Raw genomic sequence first — 25,561 nt, 5'->3', positions numbered from 1 at the left:
TCTCCCCCACCCCTTAACAACACTTTCTAAGAAAACTGGTCTTTGACTGAAACTTGGATCATTGCAAAACCCAAATTCTCAAGGATATATTTTAAAAATCAAGTAGTATTTGTTTCTTCACTCACATAATGGCTTTACTTCTGACTTTTAAAACGATGAAGAATGCATTCTCCTAACTCATTAAAAGCAAAAGAATTAAAAAGCATTTTCTTTCTTGTATCAAATAAGTTGAAAAGCGTTAAAACTGGGAGTTACAAGAAGAACCCTAATGCTCAGCTCTGAATCACTCCTCAACATACATGATTCCTGGCTGCATACCTAATGAACCTTCCTACCGTGGGGTGTCACTCAAGTCCAGAAGTTCTCTGACTTAGCAGACATCCAGCAGAAAACCTATTATCCCTCCAGGTTTTTCCACATTCATGCTTGGATGGTTGGAGAAAAGATGGAAAACGTTTCACCTAATTCCTATTCACAATTCCCTCTAAAAAGCATGCTTGGAAGGGGTCAATTCTAAAATGCGTATTTTCAAACATCTTTGTAGCCATGTTCTGAGGAATCTGTTCCTTCAGAGCCTAGCTGTATCTCCACTTGACACTTTTAGTATATTTTCGTCTTTTTACTGTGCATTTCACACCAATGCTAAGGATTACAAAGGTAATCCCTTACCTTACTGTCTGCACAACAGTAAAATTACACAGTGATAACGCTGTTCAACAGACTATGCTTTGAAGATGTAAAAGAGGCCTGAAGACAAAGAGAGACAATTACACACAAAACCTGTAAAAGGCAGAACTAAAGCCTTCTTTTAGCCTCAATGCCTATTTTGCTTTACTGGTAATTATAAAGGAATAGCTCAGTCTTTGTAAGCAAGGGGTAGACAGCTCAATGACGGAAGAGTAATGCAGGTGAAGTTTTAATGGCCTTTGTTTCCAGCTAAGAGTTGCAGAGATCAGGTTGGGTGCGTGGAACTTACCATGAACAAAGCATCGGAATATCATGCAACATGATCTTAAAGAAAATTTTGATCTCCAAATGCTGTGTAATTAATCGATGTTACAGTAAAATGTTTTCATAAGCATATCAATAGTCTTTTTAATCAACTTTTTTTTAAAAAATGCTGTGTGTTGTTAAATTCATTTGTTAAGAAGTTTTATAATTATAAAGCTAAATCATGCATCTCTGCTAAAATTACACTGAAATAAGGAATAGTTAACTTTCTGAATGAATAACCTTGCACCATTTAGAGAACAACACCCACTGCAATATTTCCTACAGCTGATACTTGCTTTTGATTGTTTATGTAGGATTTTAGATAACTGGATAGACCAAAAAAAGACAGAATAGGAAATAAAACATAGGAGTTAAACTTGCAATATTATAAATAAGGCATGAACCACAATTCAATTGAACAGATCACAGGAATCAAGGAAGGAGTCACTGCAACTACTGGACTAGCTCAGTTTTATGTGCAAAGCAAGAACCTAATTGTGGATAAAATGAAAATAAAATATCCCAATCAGCTGAGCTTCACAGGGAAAACAAACGCAGCCAAAAAGAATTTTTAAAAAGTGGGATCATCAAAATAGTAAATGTAAGTACCAAATGAGATGGAGTTCTCTGATATAAATTCCTTTGTGACAGTTTACTACCTTGTCGCTAAGCACTATTCATCCAGGCAAGGCAGGTCGATGCCAAACCAGCAGAGAAGTCACCCTAAATGGAACTATTCGCTTGGCGTTTTTCCTTCGCTGAACTACCCAGGATTCATTCATGATAACTCGCCACTCAGGCATATTTGATGGCCTTACAGGACAGACTTCACTCCTACCCTCAGACTCCCTGCCCAAAGCCCAAATCGCAAGCAATACTTTACACGATGACAGCTACTGATTTTTATTAACACTCCTAGAAACACTTCCCCCCGCGCCCCAACATTTTGGCGAAGTTTTCGCCACAACTATACCAACCACACATGAAAACACCAGCTACCACGCATGCCACAGGCTACTCTGCCAGCCAGCTAAAACCGTGCATTGGGAGTTACAGCTTCCTACAACACTCCACACCTGCAGCTCTCAACTCCCAACTTCTGCAGGAGCTGAGGGAACTCGGCATCCAGCATGATTCTTCCTCACTACCAAGACTAATTCAAGGGGACAAAGAAAGGGAAAGAATATTTGGGGATTAATGGCTAGCTTCCCATATTCTGTGAGGCTACCAGGAATACAAAGCCCTGCTTTCAACAAATAAATACAGAAACTGCTAAATTAATATGAATGTACCTGATGATTTATAGCCTTTTCAACCAACAAATAAAAAAAAAAGGGGGGGGGGGGGGTTAGAAATTTGCACACAGTATGTAATAAGATGCACATCTTTAAAAGAACAAAATTACATTCAATACCATTCGGTGAAGCCATGAAAAAACCAAAGAGAATGCCAGTACACAGATTTGCTCTACTTAGAGCCAGGGACTTGGTTAAAAGCTTGTATTCAACTTCACTTACATGAACCTTACACTGATGGGTGGAAGGGAATTAATATGAAACTTAATATTTAAAACTGAATGATAAAGTAAGTTTGGAGTTTATAAACTTTCTCCTCTTCTACATTATACTTCATTCATTAATTGATTTATTATTGTAAAAGAAAGCAAGTAACTTTCAAAATATAATTATTGCATTGGATTGATCAATGCTTTGAGTAAAAGTACTCATCTGCTTCATAGGTTTTCAACCTATTTTTGTTTTCTTAAAAATAAGTAGCAGCAGCAGCAAATGGTGATGCATTAGCTATGGGTTTGTGGAAGCATAAATGTATATGGCATAAAATAACTAAGAACGTAAAAAAGAGGTAATAAATATTATTAATTACAACCTAAAGGAAGATGTTTTAGGAGGTAAAAAAAATGAATTTGCCAAAATAAAAATGTACAACATAGTAAAAAGGTAGAATTAAATTTTCAGTTATCTACAATTTACTGCTTACAGTGAGAAACATTGTAATAAAAAGAGCTTAGATACAGTCATTAAAGTTCATTTTCAAGGGTTTTAAAATGCATGTGTAACAGTGACTAACACTTACAGGGCTAACACGTCCTAAATGCCCCTGGCAGCTGCACCGACACTGTAGGTGGTCTAATACTGTTCCAGAGAATGGCTTAACTATTAAGAATGCCAATGTGATGCCTGACCACAATTTATTACATTATGGTGGTCTACAGATAGTCCAGAATGGAAAACATACCATTTTTCCTTGGAAATGAATAGATTTACAAACTGGAAAACCTCCTGTCCCACACCCAGCCACTGTATAATGACCTAAACAAAGTAGTAACTCAGAAGTTTAACCAGTTAACTAACTACAGGCCACACATTTATGTGTTACTGTTTACTAGCTACTCACCGGGTAAGAAGCAAAGATAACTGCACAACAGCTTAATAATGAATTAAGTCTTTAGCAGACCACATACAAACACAATATAAATTAGACAAAGTACAAAAACTTAGCCTAATCTTAAATACAAACTGACTTGGAAAAAAAAGAATAAAATAACTGAACCAGTTAATTCTTTCCCTTGAAGTTTACTCCTGCCTGACTGTAAAAGTTATAGTTCTTATTTTTAAATTCAGTTAGTAAATTTTTCAGTTCCCTAAGTATCACATAGGATAGTGAACAACTACTACGTAGAGCAGTGACAATGAACCACTACTACACATGCCATATCCATTACAAATAGATTTAGTCAGGCCTCAGTGAAAACAAACCATTGTGATCTTAAAAGTTCGTTTAGCACCAAGTTGGAAAAAGGTCTGACATCACTACTTCATATTATCTCAGAGTACAGAATATCAGCATTCTCACCAAGTTGTGTAAATGGTGTAAATGATTGTCTACAAAAATGTCACTGGTCTCTGCTAGTACTGGCAACACTAAAAATAGATTACAAAGTCTTAGCTTGTCCAATTTTCCTCACTTAAACAGTAAATAAGTGCAACTTTTTCCCTATCTCTATTGTATCTCTATTAATGGTCCCTACAAGAGTTAAACAGGGAACTAAAAACCAAAAAGGCTTGGCAGAGGAGAGCATGGATTAGACTCTTACGAAGTCTTACCTAGGTAGATAAAAAACAGACCTTGAAGTACAGTATCACCTCACAGATTTGTTATCACAAATTGAGGTAATGCTAGGTATCGACCAGCACCCACTTCGATGTTAATTCACTTCTACTCACTCAAACTGTGTGAAAAAGCGTTTTTGTTTGTCCTGATTTAAAATTTTTGTCTTTTAACTGAAGATCCTTTTCTTATGCCATTCATTACATTGAAGGGAAACTCATTATACCATTTGTTATATTAATTACATATTTTATTGCGTTACCTGTTATTCATCTCCATTCAAAGTGAAAAATACTGCTTGGAAGTGGAAACACAGCACTCTTCTCCTTCCAAGATCAAACACCCCATGTCCTTAAACAGATCTAAGTTATTTTTATAGCATGCAATTCCTAGTGATGCACATCAACTTACTTTTGGCAACATTGGGGTATCTCTCTTCTTTTTCTTTTCTGAATTAGGATCATCCAGCAAATCTGGTTCAAAAGTGTACAGCTCTGTAAGTTCATTCATAGTAAAATGACGTTCAACTTGCTGTTGGTCGACAACCCGGAAAGACAATGACTGCTTTGTTACCTGACGATCATAGATCTTATCTTCCATCGTTCCCTAAAAAGTGAAGACGCTCACGTTTATACAAATACTGGACCTTCTTGTCATATAGGAAAAAAAATTAATAGATATAAAAGAGCTAGAAAAACAACATAACAGTGCTCTATTTTGCTCATTTCTTTGACCCCATATCTACAAAGTTACCTGAAAACACTTTGTCTGCTGAGAAAAAAAAAAAAAAAGAAAACCACCACCTCCTGGACGCGAACACAAAGTAACATGAATTGTGTACGTGACAGGTGTCATCTAGCTATTGACTAGAGTAAGAAAGGTATTTTTTCAGTAGTGTTTTGAAGAGATCCATTTTTGCTTCAATTCCCCAGAATAGGATTATGACCAAAAAAATAGCAATTTCCACAGCATGTACCTTATTTTGCTGCTTTGAGCAGCCTGTAAAAAGGAAAACAGATACCATATCACTGGGGTGGAGAGGAGAGAGGAAGGGAAGCAATCAAGTCTAATTCATCGCAGCTGTGTATGAAAAAATTAGATCCTTGATGAAAAAAGGAAAATTACTTTTTTTTTTAAAAAAAGATGACTATGAGAAGTATGAGAACAGCACAGCCTGTTCTGAACATCGTAATTTAAAAAGGATATCAACAGTTCAAAAGCACACATAGAAAACTACAAAAATAGACTGAAGCCTGAAGAAAAAACCCATGTCTGACAGTAATGTGTTACAAAAAGTAACCTATTTAAGTTGGCAAGTAAATAGTGACTTGATCAAGAATTAAGTACTGTTACTGGGAAAATGTCGTCAGGCTACTCTATCACACCTCAAGAACTAGAAGATGAAGCAAGATACTTCCTAACAGAAATAATGGCATGATACTTAAAAAAGATCAGTGACCATCAGAATTATTACACATCTTTAGTATCTGTAGGGTGTGATACAAGTTTTCAAATCATGACTGGATGCCTTTTTATAAAAATTTCTTTAGCTCCCTGTGTTTTCATTCCAGTTGGACCATCAGGGGCCCACAGACCAGGGGTCTGTAGAAGACAGCTACGTTGAGCAAGCCTATTGCCTAACAACAGCCATCCTCTATGCAGTCTATTCAATTAAGAATTTTTAGTGATGTGCAAATTAAAAAAGCTGAGAACACTATGCTGAGTCTGGATGCATGAATCACTTGCTAGAATTTGTGTAACACAGAATTTGTGTTACACAAAGTGTCAGATGAGGTGGGCTTAACAGGAAACAATTTGTTGGTCTTTATTTTACCAATCTTTCCCTCAAGAGCTTTTTCAGTGGCCAAATACTGCTATCAGATCAGGGCTGGAAGATGACTGGATCAGTGTGGACCACTACAGACTTCAACACAAGTCCAAACAGTCACAGTCCAAACAGTTACAGTTCACAAATTTGATTGCAGGACCAGAGTATCACAAAAATATCAGACAGAAACCTACCTGAGCCAAAAACCTGTACACAAACACAGGTTTGTTCTGCCCAAAGCGGTAAACTCTGAAAATACTCTGAATGTCATACGATGGGTTCCAAGAAGCATCAAAGATGATTACTCTATTAGCAGCCACGAGATTAATTCCGAGGGAACCTGCTTTAGTGGATATAATAAACAAGCGGCCTCTGGAACAGAGAAAAGTTGCAAAATGTTAATATTTTGGAAAACAACTATTGTTCTCGTGCTGCTGTGTTACTATGGAGTTGTTCATACACTGAAATAACTCAGAAGCTTCATTAAAATACTGCATTAAGCATAAAAGAGATTCAGGTTTTACAAGGACAACACTTTCAGCAAAACGTACACTCCCAGAAATACAGATCAGGGCCTTCTGCAAACCAACTGTTAACAAAAACCGGTGGGTAAGAAAAAAATGTTTTGGTTTTGCATTTTCAAACTCTAATAAATTTAGTTATATCAAATTAAACCATAATTTTAAACAGGCATATCCCATGCTATTGAAACTGTTTCCTGGCTAGCAAACTTTCAGGATAACTCTAGAATAACACTGTCTCTTTGATGTATCTGCTTTTTTTGAATATTATCTCACTTAGGTTCAACTTAAAATGAGCTCTTGACAGATACCTGACAGAATAAACTATTTAAAAGTATTAACACTATATTAGTTTACTTTGTTCCATTTAACTTTTATTTCTGTACATTATAAATGACTGCAACATAACTACATATTCTACTTTTTAAACAAATCTAGGAAGGTGAAGCTCCTTAACTTCATTAAGCTTGCGCAAGTTTGTATCTATCTACCTATCCAAATCAGACTTGAAAGTCCCATCTTGTATGAGCAGTGGGTGGCTGGGAGGCAATTCTGGAGATAGCCAAGAGAGCTATATGCTTCTGACTGGCGAAGTGATTTCTGTCTCCTGGCCAGACCCCGCCAGGCTCTGACCTTCCTAGGTCCTTATATCCTTTTAAGTAATTGTAACAAAAACACCGTCTCTGATCCAAATTGCTTACAATCTAAACAAGAATGAAAACAGCAAGGAAACACTGAACAAGTATTGATCAGTACAAATGGAAGTAATCCCAGGAAAGCAGAAACCAATTGTTGTTGCACATTTTTTGTGCAAGTTCTGCACCTGACAACATTGCAGTATTTATTTGTCTCACTTTAAGAGGTCATTAAGCTAATACAAGTAACAAAGAAATAGGGAACAAAGGAAAGAGAAGGGGGAAAAGTAAGCACATATATCAGAAGAGATCTCACCTCACATTAGTTTCATCATTAAATTCTTCAGCCCATTTCTTTCTTGACTGAGCTGTAGTTGAACCATCTAAGCGATAGTAATCAATGTTTCTGAACCATTTTCCTTCACCTATAAATGCAATAGGCAAATTATTAAAATGCTGATTGCATAAGTAACCAGACTGGTAATACTGGATATACACAACTCTCTAAATAGTAGAAGAACAAATATGGAACATAAAATACACTATTCTCTGACATTTTAAAACAATGGGAGAAGACTATAGGTTATTCAAGATAGAGAACGTTTTTGGAGGATACAGGTGCTTGCCACAGGCATGCCTTGAAAATTATGTAGTGAAGCTTGCATAACAAACTATAAAATATGTAACACGACAGAAAATAATAGCAATTGCATTTGTGATGACAATGATCATCCACAAGCGTGCAATAGCTCCTACAAACCCTAAACTAATTTTGTTTCAAAAATAGAATAAAATAAATGTCGTCAATATAATTTTACCTTGCAAAACATATTCAGCATCTATCACTATTAATTTCTTCTTAAGATTTTGTTATTTATTACAAAAAGATCAACTGGTATTAAATGAAACTCCTCAAAGCAATTTTATACAGATTGGAATTTAAAGATATGAATTTATAATTAAATTACGTTCCAAGGTCAAATTTTAATTGAGGTATTTGAAAAGACCTGAGCTTTGTTGGCGTAGTTCCTCTTATTTTTCACTATTTCTAGTTGTACATGGACACAAAGGTGGGGGTCAGTCTCTTCTCCCAGGTAACAAGTGATAGGACGAGAGGAAATGGCCTCAAGTTGCGCCAGGGGAGGTTTAGACTGGATATGAGGAAATTTTACTTCACTGAAAGGGTTGTCAAGCATTGGAACAGGCTGCCCAGGGAAGTGGTGGAGTCACCATCCCTGGAGGTATTTAAAAGCCGTTTGGATGAGGTGCTTAGGGACATGGTGCAGTGGTGGCCTTGGCAGTGTTAGGTTTACGGTTGGACTCAATGATCTTAAAGGTCTTTTCCAACCTATACGATTCTGTGATTTGTAGAGATATGCCTTAACTTGGAGCCAAAGTTAATTTTAAAAAGTAACTACATCTAATCTTTAGGCATTACAGTACTAATTATACTTTTCTAATTGATCTGTGTAGCTTCATGTTACAAAATTAGTGTAAGTAAATCTCTCCCATACAAATAGCATTCATAAGTAAATGCTCAAAAGGAGATTTCAAAAGTCAAGGTCTAATAATTCTGGAACTGAAATTCAGAAAAATCTTTTTGAGTTTAATTACCCTGTGAGTTATGGCTACTTCTTGCCAGATGGGGGGAAAAAAGATAATGACAGCTGATAGAAGATTTTCTTCTCTCCCCAATTCACAAGTAACCTTTCATTTTCTTTGGCCATCAAGCTATACGTACACAAAACGAACCCCACTGTGCCATCAATTATAAAGAAAATAGTATTTTTAGGAGACAGCACTGCTCAATACAACAAATTATGAGAAACAGATTGCTGAGTTATGTCTGAAAGGTCTCTAGATGGTGAATCTTGCTATGATACAGTCTAATTGCTTACCGAAAGAACTACCACAAATGAAAAAAAACCCCACCCCTTAAAACACTATCTCAGACTAAAGACACAAACTCCTTAAAATACAGACAGCTCGTAACATCTGAAGATGACAAATGTTCAGAAGCTAAGAAAGCAACAGCCAGAAACATTAAATCTGTGAGAGACAGATACTGCAGATCTTCAACTAACTATGGTGTTGGTATCACTAAGCCACATTTCTCTTCTGCGACTGTTCAACATGTACACTTAGAAATAAGATATCTGAAAGGAATGGCAGATTCAAAAGAATTCTTCAATCAACACGTACTGGGAACTGAAACTTCATGTAAGGATGAACTGCATCATCAGGAGCTCTGGGAGGATCTCACAGAGTAAACAGAAGAAACATCCTATGGAGAGGACATGTCTGGCTAGTGAGAAATTCCTCGCCATTTGAGCATCACTAGGATAATAATTAATTCAATACTTTGCTCCCTTATGAAATCCATAAAGCAATCTACTGCAATACATATAAAGCCTAAATTCACATTTTGCATGTTCTACACGCTGTTTTAATGTAGCCTACTTTTCTTTCATTATCTCTCTCCCAGTAGGAAGGATCAGAATTTGCCACCCATCAGCATATAATATCACTTTTGTACAGAATTTAACAAAATGCCTTCTCTCCTTTCAGATGATGATCATTTAATCTGCTTAGGCTATATTAAGCACGGATGATACAGAATGAAATCAGAAGCAAGAGTCCATAATGGGATAGCAGAGACCACCTGCAGAGACCACCAATAATCCTGCCAACTTCAGGAACAGTAGAGAGCATACAATAAGTCTAATGAAAACTATTTAAAATCCATTCCCTTTGGACTGAATAGAGACTTGTAAAAGAGTTACTAGCTTTGCAATTGTTCAAGGTGACACTCACCTTTATAAATAGGCGGCTTGTCTTTGTCAGTTTTCTCCCTGTTCGCCAGCTCCAGAAAATCCTCTATCAAATCCAGAGATATTAGGGACTGGCTAAACACTAGGCTGAAAATAGAAACAGGGAAACACAAAATTCACCTCTGAGGTTATTTTAATTATCGTATTGCTTTATTTTTCCTCCCTCCTCACTCTGATACTACCTTTGAAACAAACAGCCCTTCTAGACACAGACAAAGACTTTGGTGGATTACATGCATGTATGGGAAAACTCACTTATAAAAATTAATTTATCATGCACATTTGCCTCAGAAAACTGAGCTACAACGTTATGAAGACTGAATGAAGAACACTGTCAGACTAACATATTTATAAGGTCATTAAAAGTATTTCTAGAACTGACTTACACTTTGTCTCCAAGCTCCTCTGCCATTCGCAGAATTTCAAAGAGAAGCACCATTTTCCCAGAATGTTCCAACACTTCAGCATCTGCATCAGTGACAAAATCTTTGTACCAATCTGGCGCTGGGCTACCAGGATTGGACGAGGATGTAGCTTTGCCTATAAAAAAGCAAAGTAAAAACAATTTTAAAAGATAAAGGCATGGTCTCCATTTAAATGCTTTGAAACGTTTGAACTACAGAACTATTTCCTCATTATTAGGCTTAACTGGTATGAAAGAGAATTAAATAGGCAAAGAAAAAATAGCATTTGCACTATTAACAATTACCAGATTAGCAATAAGAGTCACAAATGCCCTTTTTGTGTTGCAGGATATTTGGACAAATAGTTCTACCACCTCCATCTTTTCCCCAGGAGTATTTATCAACAGCTTTGTTTCCAACAAGTATGCATCTTTGAAAACTCATCCGTAAATGTTACAGCCATTGAAAAGAAGCTTTCCATACAGAAAGTTATTTTGAATCTCAAACAAACATCTGAAATTGTTGCAAAAAGAGAGAGAGTGGTCTTTTGGGTTACCTAGTTCATCTGTCAAGATGAACTCTGTGCAAGAAAGTTTCCAAATGTTACAATAGTACAGGTGTTTAAGATGAAACCCATAAACCATCTCCTCTTACTTCTTTGAGGCTCAGATTTAGGATCTTTTTTCCCCTAAGCTAATTTAGAAGGCAACATTAGCATAAAGGAAAAAAAAAATAACTCCCCTCACACTTTATATTAATTCACAATAGAGGGGAAAAAAAAAAAGCAACACACCCCAAACAATTCCACCATATTTTGCCTTTTTGCAAAGTTCTGTAAGGAAGTTTCTTGTCTGCTCATGTGCTAGCGCACTATTACACTAACAAAACCTGTAAAATACATACATGGGAACAATCCTATTTTTAACATGTTACTATCTTAAATTAACGTAAGTTAATTTTGTTAATTTGACTTAACCCCTTAAAAATATAGAAGTACTAGACAGAATTACAAAATTCAGTTTGTCATTGTAAAAATACACCAAAATAACTATGCTCCTAGCAAAACAAGTCTGTTGGGGTCTGTATCAGCCACTCAAAAGTGTCAGATGGAGACTGTGCTGATCTTTAACAATACTCCTATTATGTTTATTCTGAATTCAACCAGGAGAAAGGATATATTCAGTGTTATAATCAGAAAGGCAGACAAGAACCATGAATTATCTTGATTTACATTACTTAAAAATTTCTTTATAATATTTCTATGATCTTCAATTTAACCTCCTTTGCATTCGAGTGATAAAAATTGATTACTTAGATTTATAACACTAACTTTTTCCACATAAAATCTTTGATCTACTGAAATATTTACTTACATAGTAGGAGAAGTGTTCTATCTCATGAACAATTCAAAACATTTACATTCTCAGACTAGGCAGCGCAAATCAATCGTGACACACTAGTGAATCTCAGGTGCAAGACAGAACTGATCTTGACAGAACTCACATTTGAGCCTTCCTTCATACAAGCTTTTAAAGAATGTATTTTTCAATACTAGAACAAAGAATTAACAAGTTAACCAAATAAGAGACCTAGATGTGCTGTGGGAAAATCCTATACACATGACCTATCTATTTCTATCTTCACCCCTAAACTTTGCAGAAGGGCCTCCAACAGCTGCAATGAGATTGAAAGTCTGCCCACAAACCTTGTCTGGTGCAGCATCAAATGTTTGTTTAGAAATTCTTTACCTACATTAAATTGAACAAGGCTGCATGAGAGAGGTAAACATTTAACTGATCCAGAGACAGAAACTCATCCTGCCTATAATGCAAGTAATTACTTTAATACATTTAATCTGTATGTGTATGTATTTTACACACACACACTCCCTCTCTCACACTCTTCCCCTTACACGTTTACAATATGTCTGTCATTGGAATGGGGACCAAAAAAAAAACCAACAAAACCCAATTCTCACCTTAACTGTCCCCCCAAAATAATTTATTTAGGGAAAGTGATTAGACACACAATAAATGATACAATCAGAAAACTAGCTCTATGATACTAGATACAAGACAAAAGCTAGATTATTAAAGGAAAATCCAAAAATGAAATATACAGATATAAGTAGCTTGAATAACAATCTTTAAAAAGGTCTCATATTCCTGCTGCATTATGTCTGCTTGCTCAACATCCACTTCAAATTCCAGGTGCAACAATGAATAACATGCATATTTCTTAACCTTTCCATTAATCTTTCACCAATATGTTTAAAAAGAGATGAAAAAAAGCATAGTTCCTCTGTTAACTTTGTATCGTTTTGTACTGTGCAGCTTCCCTGCCACAAGACCCCCGAGTTCTAAACTGATGCACCTTGTTTTTCCAGGACGAGTATATTATTCAAAGTAGCAGGAGCTATAAGCATAGCAGCAGTTCATGGAATTAAGGGATTTACCATTTTGCAACAAAGCAGAATTCCTGACAGCCCTCTCAAATCGCCTTTTGCAAAATGAAGCTGCCTTGTATTTTATTTACTTGTATATTATACTCACCTTCATCTGATTTTGTAACAGATGGAGGGTTGTTTACAAGTTCTTCTGCATTTCCTTCTCCACCTCCACGAGATCTTGAATTCCAGACTTTAATGACTTCAACATCATTATCACTGCCACTTCCGCTTGAGCTACACTCTTTCTTCACTTTTTTCCCCTTGGATTTTTTTTTCCTAGAAAGGTAACATTGTACACCCCATTATTTTTTAAAAATTCTACTGGTAGAGAACATATTCTAACAGGTATATAAAATAAAAAATAAGCATTAACTTTTATAGAATCACTTAAGTCCTATTAGGGAAATAAATCCAATAAACAACAACAAATAAAAGCTCAATTACTTTGCATAATCATCAGAACTTAAGCTCATTGAAGTTTCATCGGAATCTGAAGCTATGAACTCATCCAGACTGTCTTCATCAAAATAGCCCTCAAAAGAGAAAAAACAGAAATTTTATTAAGTATGCTCATTCAGAAGCTTTTATTAAACCTTTAGCCATCTGCTTATTCTTCATTTAAACAATGGTAAGTTCTACAAAGGGTTGGCCTTGCAAAATTTTTTAAGAATGACAGCATACCCAGAAACAAAAATATGACAAAACCAGCAGCAAAATTACCCCACAGCAACAAAGATTTCCATTAATTTGACGAAACTTTACCTAGCATTTGGCAAAGCATATTTGGAAAGTTCTCAATAGAGAGTATTTTGATATATCTAATTTACCTTATTTTCTTTGCTAATATAGTCCAGCTGCAAACACCAAGGGTGAGTCCAGATTCTGCTCAACATCTGGAAATCCTGGAATAGTTTAGCTCCAGCTTTGCCTCTTCCACCTTCATTGCCACTACCTACACCTGACAATAAAGTTCAGGTTTTAGAAGGAAACCTTGAAGTAAGTTTGCCACATACTGTTCCCCCTTTGAACAATCTGTTAGTGCAGTACTGAGTGTTCTTTCCAGATGCACATCATATTGTAACGTCTCTTGTAAAAGAGGTCAAATTACTGAGTCACAGGCATTTTTTTCCTAGTTAAAGTTGTCAAAATTAGATTTTCCCCTTTTTCTTGATAATGAGAAACATGATTACATTTTTACATAAAAGCACATTTCTCCCCAGTATAGGAATGAATCCAAATCCTCTTAAAAGGACAGTCATCTCTATTTAGGTTTTGTAAAACCAGCCCAAGGTAGAAAACACAAAATAAAATTTGCATTTAGTTTTCAATGAATTGGGCTTACTATTTTGGGCTACCTTTATTTAATGACTTGGAATGCTGCAGTATTCTGTTACAATAAAGAATCTAAAAAAAGCCCAGCCTATTTTTATATTGTCCAAGCACAAATTAGTGCAAAGTAGTAAAATGTTCACAGAGTTAAATTTATTTTTTGTAGTCTCAATTTCTCATTAAGCAGCACATTAACTTTAGCTTCTTGAAACAGACTGTTTTTCATATTTATTGTATGCATAATTTAAGGCATGTATACCTGCAAGAAAATAGTATTTCTTGCATCACAATCATCAAATGTCTACGGCAGAACAGGCACAAAGCTTAATTTGGTGCATTTGCTCAACACACAAGATAATCCCAGTAAACGTCTACAGAGTATAAATATTTTAACAAAGCATGTTCTTGCTATGTTTTAATCATACATCAGCTTCGAGTATCTTCCCATTTGTGCTCCCCTATGATTTTGGGAAATGGAATTGTGAGGACAACAGAAATTCTTAGATTTGACTTCCCTAAACCTGAGGTAACATCACAGAGAAACTTGCTGTTAACAAGTTTCAAGTTAACAAGTCCTATAGACTTTTTAATTTTCTATATTACAGAAGTGAAAGAAAACATGTATAATTTTCATTAAATGAAGGAAAAACTTGGTAAAACTGCATCTAAAAATGTGTATTTTAGTTTATGCCTGTTAGTGCACAGAAAAACGAAATTTTAAAAATGTGTAGAAAAAGTGGCAATTCCCCGTCTATATTTATCTTCAGCAGCAAGACTCCGTTTTTTATTTAATGAAAATCAGAAAGCACATCGTCTTCATTTGAAATACAGAAGTAATGCAAAGAATTAATGTGGGCATCATCAACCAGCATAGAGATTTGCTCTGAAGAGTTGAGCTATGGTTAGCTTAGACAGCTTTTCACCTCTAAAAGAGGTTGTCTGTCTTTCTTTGCTCTCGTTTGCCCTCTTCTTTCTCATATTGTCTCTGGCACCGACTGAGCTGAGCAACTGGCAGGACACTAACCCAAGATGAAGACAGAGAAAGCAGATAATGCTTTCTACTAGTTTAGGGAGTTTAAGCAGCCCACAAAGGGCTGGAAAGTCATGAAACAGTACAACCCCTTTTGACAAATGCAAACTTAGCTAAACTCAACTGATTTTGTTGAGCCCTTAAAGTCTAGGCAGATTAATTAAAAAAACTGTTAGGCAGTGCATTTTCTTATAGTTAGTTACACATACAACCTGTTAATAAATTAATGGCTCCAACAACATAGCAAATTTGAAGCTCACTGTAATAGGCTTTTGCCAGAGCAAACATTTCCCTTAACAGACAGTGGACATGGGGCTACTTCCTCTTATCTGCTGCCTGATTTATTAAAAAAAAGGAAGTATTGAAAGCCATTGTATGGAAAGACCTCTGTAAAGAGTAGGAGGAAAAAAAGTTGTAAACATACAGCACTAGCTCTTATGCTAATCAATTATTTACATTGCCATCTAAAAGCATGGCAGACCAACAAAGCCAGTGTTGGGAGAGTCTGAAATTACAAAACCAGCCCCGCTTTGTATTGGAAATAGGCCAAAGAGAACGTACCAAACTACCATAACTGTTGTGATTAAAAAGTTCCTGTGAAGAGCTACAAAGATTTAACCTATCATTTAGATGCATATCTGTAAAGTACATAGCTAATGCTTATCATTTTTAAGCTACTAGCTTTTGGAAGGCATTTAGCATGACGCAGAAATAAACAGAACACAAATAACCTGCTTTTCAGAACATTTATATGAAGAGAACCAACACAGAACAGACTGCAGTCCAGAACTAGTTAGGAATCAGCACTACACATAAAGGTTTGGGCTTGTTTACATACTGTTTTGAAGTACTATTAATGTAAGAAGGGATGTGTGTGTGTGTTTGTTTTGGGGCTTTTTGGGATTGTTTTTTCGGGTTTTTTTGTTTTTTGTTTTTTTTTTAATAAAACACGAAGTTTTTTCTCCTTTAGAGTAAAATGGCAAAGGGGGCAGTTGGCATTTACGCATCCAATTATTACTGAAGGTATCAGTAGAAATGACATTACTTTCACTGGTGCTTCAAAACTCTTTCCTTATAGAACTTAACCAAATAGAGGCAACAGACAACAGAACTGTGGAAATGAAGTCTAGCTGGCAGTTTATCTAGGAGATCACAAACAGCACTACCCAGAATCTAAAGTCATTAAGACAACACAGTGAATTTCATACTTCTATAAATCATAGCTTAATTTGAGATACAATGAATCTTTCTTGTAATTAAACTTGGGAGAGTAACCAGAATAGAAAAATATAGTTTAAAAAAAAAAAAATCCATCAGCAACAGACAGGCATTTTAAGACAGGTGGCTTAGCAAGTGCAAAAAAAAAAAAAAACAAACCTGGCACAACAGACTATGTAGTACGTTTTGTAATCACTGCAAAAAGAGAATACATGCTTCAAGCTTTAGACAAAATCATAACAGCAGTGCCTTAAGCATTCTTGACTATGGAATTCAACCCCTGATCATTAAGTCAATTATCATAAATGGTATTTAAAAAAACAGAATTGCTCCAGAACCCAAAAACTGCTGCTGAGGAATCTGGCTCCATGAAGCATGACAGTACAGAACACCTCCCTAAGAGTTCCTTGAGATTACCATTCTAATAGTCTATGTGGTACATATGTGTATATCATTTAGAAGTGTTGACATTCCAATACCTTGATATACTAAAATTACAAGCTGCAGTGGCTTATCTCTAATATAAGTGAACAGCACACCAACCCACCATGACATACTTTGGTGGGGGTTTTTTTTCCCTTATACACCTTTTCAATTAAACAAATTTACGTTTTATCGGGAAGATGAAAGTCCCCAAGACAGACCAGTCAAGACCCCACTGAAAGCTGATGAAAAACATGGTCACTGTGAAAACCAGACTCATGGGTTTTAGGAACAAAAGAGATAGTTCCACAAAAGAGCCAACAGTTGACAAAAACGAGCAACCAAGTGTTTTATGTGCAACCAAATGTTTTACTATAATTCCATTTTCAGAGTTAAGGTAAATCTTACAGGAAGCAGAAAAATACATCCGTAGAGCCAATAATACATATAAAAAAACCCCAACCTACCAACTGTGGCAAAAAGCCCCTTATTAAATGACCATCAATCTTGTTACCCAAGAGAATTGTAGGCACATACCTGTCAAATGATCCAAGTAGTATTGGTAGAGTTTGCACTGAATAGGTGTCATCCGAACTTCTAGAACATACTCATATTTTGGTGGGAGGAACTTTGTTAATGCTGTGTAATCTTTCCTCTGTAATTTTACAAACAGTACTTTAGTCATATAAACATGAAAACGACTACTGAGAGCTTAAGAACTTCTGGCATCTTAAACGAGAAAGCACCATGCATAAATTACAATGATTCAGATGCTTTCCAACCACAAAGGGAAAAAAATAGCCCACTAAATACAATCCAATTACAGGCACTGTCTGCAGAAGCCCATCTTACCTAGAGAAGGCGGTTGTCTAGTCAAAAGTATATGACCTGTTAACCCCATGTCCCAGTTCCAAGTCCTTGCAAAGTTCACTGCAACTTCAGTAGCTGCTCTGGTAACTACTTCTGTGGGGTTCTTTAAAATACCAAAACCGTTTTTGTGAAAGCGTGGGTAAGTCAAGCAGCTAATATTGATGTTTGTATCACAGATGAACTCACACTCAGGTTAACTATTTTCTGTTTTAGAGTACGTAGTTTCTGAATACTTGCTTGGGACAATGCAAAATATACTTCAGTTTTTTGACTCTTAGGCTAGTCTACTTCTCTCCACCTACCCCTTCATCCAAATGGTGAATGGTGTATTGATCCTGACCAAGAGACCGTTACACATTTAGGAGTTAAGTGTCCTTCATCAGAGCTAACCTGCCTGCTCTGTGCTGCACAAACTCCTTGGCTGCAGGATAACCTCAGCCAGCTCACTGCAACAGAGGAGCCTGCAGGCAGCTCCCACTTGGTACTGGCCATTACACCGCCTGCATGGCCTTGCTGTTATCTAGATGCACAGCAAGAAGCTTTCATGAGAACATCCTGTAGAACAGAGCTGTTTTCTTCTAAGGAAATTATACAGTAGCTCGAATGACCAAAAGGGAGAGCTGCTCTCTGTGGACAGGATCTGCTCTGTGCAGCGCGCTGTGAGAAAATCCGTCTGGGCTCCATCCGATGCTGCACAAACACAGGGTACCCAGCATCTGAAGGCACGTAAGATTTACTTGCTATTTACGTTCCTCTTCTTGTTCTGTCTTTTGGTTTGTCTTCCTGTACTGCTGTATAGATGTGTAGAATTACGTACGCTATCCTCTCACTACTATTCGTAGTTGCAAGATCATAATTTTATGACAGGAGGTCCTTTACCAGCCTTACACACTGCCATAAACCTTTATTTCTTTCGAGGAGAAAGAAATACCTGCTTGCGGGGCTATCCCACTATGACCATCTCACCCAGCTCATGCCCACTTGGACTACTGAATCAACTACCAACAACTGCACAGCCAGGAAGAGGCACTTTGTGTCACACCTTCGATCAGGCTGCCGGTGCCCAGGTTTATAAAGCAGAAGAGCAGTAACATCATGCTGATAGCACACAAGGTGCAACACCATAGCAGGTTAACTAAAGAGCAACAAATCCAGCCCTCACTCTGGAAATCTAGGCAGTTTTGTTTTGTTTTTTCATCTAAGGTCTCTAAGGTAACAAGTTCTTCACCCTTTAGAACTTGATTAATCTTCCTTCTCTCCTCTTCCCCATTGTTCCGATTCTCACAAATCAGAAAAAATAGGAATTCAGAACCAAGTGACAAACTATGGATCACCAACCTTCTGTGCAGTTTTTAAGGAAGTTGAGTTTTTAAATGTGTATATGGAATTAAAAGAGAATATTTCAAGGCAACTTATGTCCTACTCTACCATATAATTTTCTAGTCTCCTAGCAGGAAAACAGCTGTATTCTCTAAATATACATATATGTCCTGCTTAGGATACACTGACATTTGGATAAAAGCTATGAAATTTTTGTAAGTTTTCCTAGTCACAATAAATAATGCAGAGATCTAGTAATTAGTGAAAACATTTAAGTCAAAAGTAATAGCTGGATTCAATAGAGGTCTCAAATAGCAAGTTTACAGGCCTTTGAGTGCTTTTATCAAACGAGATGAAACAACTCCCCCCGCAGTTAATTTAAGTAATTAGTTATAGTAAAACTGTTCTTACCTGAACACATCCAGCTAACATCTCATAGAGAATATGTGCACGCTTCTTCATTACTCTGACATCTACCAGAGTAGAGTCTGCACACTGACCATTCTGAATTGGATTTATAAATCGGTTTCGGAATTCCTTAATTGACCCGAGCAAATTCTCCTTAATAAAGTTAACCATGCAGTGATCTAGGACAAAAAGATCAAACTTGAGTGTTCAAAATGGGAAGTACAGTACTGGGATTAATTCTAACAGAAAATAAATGTGTCATATCTAAAACTAAGAACTTTCTGTTGAGCAAAAGACACCAAACAACCCCAACATTTTCCAAAAAGGGCATCTTAAATTGACACATCCCTCATCATGTTTGTTACACAAAGTTTGAAAGCTGCTGTACACCAAAGCAATCATATAACAAAATAATATTTGCAAAGATTTTAAAATATATTCAAAAGCATATTAATCAATAGGAAAAAACATTATAGCATGTTAATAAACAGGAGTAAATGTTACAAGCTAGTTTAGAATAAAATTCCCAAGACAGTCACATAAATCACTGTTTAGTAAGTTCACTAAGAACAGTGCTCTACAATGGTTTAAAACAATTTAAATTGATGCTGTTGGAACACCTGGTCCATGCATTTCCCCTCTGAACATTCTCTCCCGTCCCCTTTTGACATGCTGAGACTCATCTGATCCTTTGCTTAGACAGATCAAGGAACTGAACTGTCAGAAAGCTATTCTCTTCTGCATTGTTAATTTTCTGATACTCCTCATACAGGCTTCCGGAGTATATACGTAACGCCACGACAAGGGAAAGGATGGAGGACAGGCCAAATTCCCAACAGCTTCACTTTAATTTGGCTTAAACCATCATGGACCCACATCGTGAGACAATGATTTAAAATGCAAAATGCAAAACCAGATTGTTACGGGGTTTTTTAGATATAGAAACCTAGCAAACAGCTTCACCATATCAAATTCTTTTCTTCTAATCAAATTAAATCTATCTATATACTGCTGAAAGGCAAAAGTATATTCAAGGAAATAAACACTTCTTAAACCAGAGAACTACTCACATTCTATAAGATTATTTTGCAGTGGTGTTCCGGTAAGAATTATTCTTCTCCTAGATCGAATAGAATTCATTGCCTTAGAAACAGCAGATGCTTCATTTTTTAGTATGTGCCCTTCATCACAAACGACAAAGTCAGGACCTAGAAAGGAATAACATTAGATCTCCTCCATCCTCTATAACCACAAAGAAACTGGCAGCCTAAAGAATTCAGAATTTGTTCTACTAATGTTATTAATTTTTTTTCAAACCTGTGTGTGTGTGTGTGTGTGTGTGTGTTTTGTGGTGGGTTTTTTTAGCACCGTTAAGGTTCTCACTCAGCCTTTGCACAAGCATTCACAGTAGCCATTCTGGTAAACTACAGGCTGTTGCTTGTAAAGTCTTCATGGAAAGGATTAAAAATACAGCTTTGCAATATATTCCTATAAAAATTATCTATCCATGCAGCTCGTGTGTGCAAGTCTACATTTCCATTCACCCTGTCAAAACTTCATAAAACTGTTCCTTAAGTCCAGCTTAGGCTGCCATCTACTGGTGCTCGGCCCATTCTAAAGAAAACAAAAAAGTCAGATAACCAGTGATTTTTCATTAAGGCAACAGGTCAGTATCAATAGGGGTAAACAGCACAATCGAAAGTCTTATCGAAGATAAGACACAATCAAATCTGATTTGAATCACAGACAAGTGAATTGCCACCTCGTAGCTGAAAGTCACCATAGGAATGTCCTCAGCTTTCTTCCACAAGATAAAACCAAGGATTCTAGACTGCTATTTTAGGCAAGTTGCACAAGGAATGCCAAAACCACACCACAATACATTTCCACGGTATGCAAAGCAACTCTAATAGAATTATTAAGTGTTACAATTTGGGGTTTAAGATAACTAATACTAAACTTGGCAGAACAGACTTACGCACCCTAATGGTTTTCAGATTTGGGGCAATTTCTGGAAGCTCTTTCCTTGAAGGGAAAAGTAAAAGATATTCTAGGATCCAACTAGTAACTTAGAATGAATGTTTTACCAGATCTAAGCCTGACCTCAATTCCAGTACTGTCAGCCATGAAGTCAGCTGAAGTCAAGTTTATGCACCTTTGAAAAATGCTATGCAAAGCCATCAGCTGGGTTCATCTACTCAGCTCTAAAAAGACTGATATTTGAGGTGGCAAAGAAGTATTTATCAGCATGGACAATCTAACCTTTTATAACTTACTAAGACCAGTTTTCTTCAGACTAACTTTAAACTGCCTTGTAAAGAAGAACATTAACTCTAGGACAGTGATCAATGACAGAGAATCAATTATACCTTTGATCACTTGCATGATTTAAGTCTGTGCCGGTCATCTTAACCGTGCCATTTTAAGTGTCAAAAAGTGATTTGAATCTTACATGCTAACAGAAAAGAAATCAAGATATTTTTTTCCAAGTAGAAAAAAACCTGTCTTTTTAACCAAGTCTAGAAGCCAATCATGAAAATCCACATACGAATTCCAAACACATTTAAGACTTTCCCAAGCCTACTTATTTCTGAATTTTCACACCTGCCACAGAAAGATTTCCCTGTATTATTTCACGACTTTTGTACCTTCCCCAGTTTTGACAGCATGCAGAATGCTGAGTGGCTACACACAAAGCCTTCCTTTAATTTTAGGATAACATCACTTAATAGTGACAGATCCTTCTCTAGTCCTCATTCTAGTATTTCCTGAAGAGTAAGGATCTTGCAAGCAAGCTGTTCATGCAGTGTACAGTACTATCGAGATGGTTTGGTTTGGAGCCGTTTTCTAGAACTGAAGCATTTGAAAGGATTTGCAACATCTTCCCACCAGATGTGACAGCTTGCACATTAATATATCGTCAGAAACAGATATAGTCTAGTACATTATGTTTACAATCAGAATCAAAGTACATTAGAGAAGAAGGATAATGAAGTCTTACTGATAGATAGCAATCAAAATTATGCCAATACCGCAGAAATCAGTTTCAGTAAAGACTGTGATTCATTAACATGAAGTGGTTAGTTAAAAACTAATCAAAAACAAAAAACCCACCTCAAAAACTGTTGTTTAGAGTAAGTGAATGATAGTAAAAATATGAAAAAACTATTCTAGTAAAATTATTTGTGGTTTGTTTGGCAGGCATGTAGCACTGATATCTTCAACTAACATTTTGGCTGCAATTCAGTGGCAGTGGGATTTTCATGAATTTGTGGGTTTTTTCCTTGTTCTTAAACATGAATGCTATTCATTATGGACAGAACATTTCTCAAAATATTATAAAAGAATGTAAAACTTAAAGGGATCTCAAGGGATCATTTAGTCCATTTTTGTCATCTGAGGTAAGAGTTATGAGAAAGGGACATTGCCTTCCTGACAGAAGTAGGAAACTCCATGACCTCTCCCTTTTGCTAAAACACTGTGCAATAATACTTAATTTAAATGATCTCTGCTGCAAATCAGAATTCTGCCCTTTTGTCGTGGTTTCAGCTGAGACAGAGTTAATTTTCTTTATAGTGGCTGGTGTGGGGCTATGTTTTGGATTTGTGCTGAAAACAGTGTTGATAACACAGAGATGTTTTAGTTGTTGCTGCACTGGTCAAGGACTTTTCAGCTTCCCGTGCTCTGCCAGGTGCCCAAGAAGCTGGGAGGGGGCACAGCCAGGATAGTTGATCCAAACTGGCCAAAGGGCTATTCCACACCACATGGCGTCATGCTCAGTATAGAAAGCTGGGGAAGAAGAAGGAAGGGGGGGACATTCAGAGTGATGGCGTTTGTCTTCCCAAGTCACTGTTACGTGTGATGGAGCCCCGCTTTCCTGGAGATGGCTGAACCCCTGCCTGCCCATGGGAAGGAGTGAAGGAATTCCTTGCTTTGCTTTGCTTGCGTGCGCGGCTCTTGCTTTACCTGTTAAACTGTCTTTATCTCAACCCACGAGTTTTCTCACTGTTACTCTTCTGATTCTCTCCCCCATCCCACCGGGGGGGAGTGAGCGAGCAGCTGGGTGGGGATTAGTTGCTGACTGGGACTAAACTATGACACCTTTCCTTTCTCCAGCTGACATAAAAAACAACCGGTAACAGTCCTTTCAGTAACTAGCTCTTACATGGTGGAAAATTTTTCAGTTTAGTTGTCTTTTTTCTAGCCTAAAAAGCCTTACTCCTTCAATCTTTCCTCAAAGATCACAGTCTTCAGCTTCTTATCCTTCTTGCTGTACTTGCACGTTACTATATTGATATACATAAAATATGCTCAAGTGACAGATATATAGATATACACACAGTTTTCCTTTTCCTCTGAAGTCTACAAGAACTTAAGTCTGCTTCATACAACTGCCAATTAAAGAGCAGTTTCCAAGTTAAACACTAATGGAATTTTTATTAGTAGCAACAAGTAAAAAAATACAAAGTTATTGAAATGCTGCAAGCAAAGCACACAGCTATCAATAAACCAAACAGCATTTCATCAGTTGCACAAAGCATTATGGGAAGCCATTTGTTGCTCTGCATGCGTATATAATCCTGCTATTATTTCACATAGCAGAGCTAGTTAATTAATGAAATCACTTCTCCACCCATAAACTTTGGCTAAACCTTCCCTCTCTGGTCCCCTCTTCTGTAGTACACAGTGCAAGACAAGCTTCTACTATAGAATATGTCTACCCTAGCAGTATTCATTTTAACCAGACACATATCATTAAATTACTGCTCAAATACCAAATTCGCAACTTTTTAAATTAAAAATGCTCCCAGAGGCAAAAGTTTTCCTATTTACAGTCACAGCAGTAAGCCAGCACATAGCTTCATAACTCTTTTACTGGCAGCCTGCCATATTGCCAATGCTGCGATTCACAAAGACAGCAAGAAACAAATAATGGTCGTTGCAAGATATTTCTCATCAATTTAGTCAATCCAAATGTCTCCAAAAACTAATGGGTAACAACAGATGAACACTTCTGGCTTTTTGTAATTAGTAAAAATAGAGAAAGATTTGAAGCAACATAAAAATAATTATGGAGTTATTTCAGCGTTAGTTTTCCTAACGGTCTGATTCCATCCTACCAACCAACTAGTCCAAGAGGAGAATAAAACAGGGGGTTCCACATTCATATGAAATTATCCAAAACCTACAAGGCTCAATGTGCTGCGGTTTCTGAACTTGATTACATCTACCAAAGTCAGTAACCTAATCACAAACACTGCTCTATCTTGTTGTCCTAAGCTGTTTAAAGAGGTTTGGAAGTAGAACAGAACCACACCTATAAGCAGGATGTAAAAACCAAGAGATTCACAAGAGATGGGACAGGGAAGGTTACACAAGTCACTGTGTCTCCTCCATAAAATCACATGCCCAACATGCCACCTCACTCCACAGTCCAATTAGGTTACCTAAATACAAATCCATGAAGGAAGGGACAATATTACTATAAAGACACATGGTAACAACCCCTATGTTTAGCCTCCCTTACACTTTCCACATGAAAAAAACCCCACAAAAATCAATCACTGTAAGAGTGTATAGCATTTTATTTCATCATTGCACCAGAACACAACCAACTGAATACAAAGCTACTGTCCTGTCAGGTTACTGTCCCGTCACCACTACTTCAAGACAGCAGTTCAGACCTTTTCTCCTCTAGCTTTGACTTTCCTGGCAACATTCTCAATAATTGCAATATCCTGAGCAAATCAGATACAGAATAAGACTGACAGCACAGGGCCGTGTCCCCCCCCCTTTTTTTTTGTTTTTAGTAATTGCAGCATTAATAGAAGGAATCAGAAAACCCATTGGCAAACACTTAATTTCCTCATTGCTTAAATAATGCCTGTGGATTCAACATGATCACAAAAATAGTTCATCAGCTACTGTACTGGAGCTTTCCTGACTCCACAAAAATTATGTGATTTAGTGAGTCAAACTGGAAGAAAATTAATTGATGTTTTAGCTGCTCAAACAGGCTTTCTGCAGAGCTGGAGATGCCAATTCCAATTGGCCAATGCCAATAATCACAAAGTTATTTTTCCCATTAGAAGAATCTCTTTCTTTGTGAGAACAAAATTCACAGCCCTACTATTATTTGAAAGTTCACAAAAATCAAGCTCACCAAGTACAAT

The 25,561-nt window shown here is 36.7% G+C and overlaps 1 protein-coding gene across 11 annotated transcripts in view; it reads right to left on the bottom strand.

Moving 5' to 3' along the window:
- ATRX (ATRX chromatin remodeler) overlaps nucleotides 1-25,561 on the bottom strand; it is a 90,205-nt gene that overhangs the window by 10,851 nt on the left and 53,793 nt on the right. For all 11 annotated transcript variants that reach the window (XM_072877489.1, XM_072877490.1, XM_072877496.1 and 8 more), the window contains 11 exons: nucleotides 20,459-20,596; nucleotides 19,392-19,567; nucleotides 17,328-17,445; nucleotides 13,618-13,748; nucleotides 13,235-13,323; nucleotides 12,894-13,066; nucleotides 10,324-10,477; nucleotides 9,921-10,024; nucleotides 7,423-7,531; nucleotides 6,145-6,322; nucleotides 4,534-4,728 (listed from right to left, as the gene is read on the bottom strand). In XM_072877489.1, coding sequence (XP_072733590.1) covers nucleotides 4,534-4,728; nucleotides 6,145-6,322; nucleotides 7,423-7,531; nucleotides 9,921-10,024; nucleotides 10,324-10,477; nucleotides 12,894-13,066; nucleotides 13,235-13,323; nucleotides 13,618-13,748; nucleotides 17,328-17,445; nucleotides 19,392-19,567; nucleotides 20,459-20,596 — 1,565 coding nt within the window. The remainder of the gene's footprint in view (nucleotides 1-4,533; nucleotides 4,729-6,144; nucleotides 6,323-7,422; nucleotides 7,532-9,920; nucleotides 10,025-10,323; nucleotides 10,478-12,893; nucleotides 13,067-13,234; nucleotides 13,324-13,617; nucleotides 13,749-17,327; nucleotides 17,446-19,391; nucleotides 19,568-20,458; nucleotides 20,597-25,561) is intronic.

The sequence above is a fragment of the Ciconia boyciana genome, chromosome 12, assembly GCF_034638445.1.
Source record: "Ciconia boyciana chromosome 12, ASM3463844v1, whole genome shotgun sequence".
NCBI classification, from domain to species: domain Eukaryota; kingdom Metazoa; phylum Chordata; class Aves; order Ciconiiformes; family Ciconiidae; genus Ciconia; species Ciconia boyciana.
The sequence above is the reverse complement of the archived record's forward strand: the minus strand, read 5'-3'. Positions and strand labels throughout refer to the sequence as shown.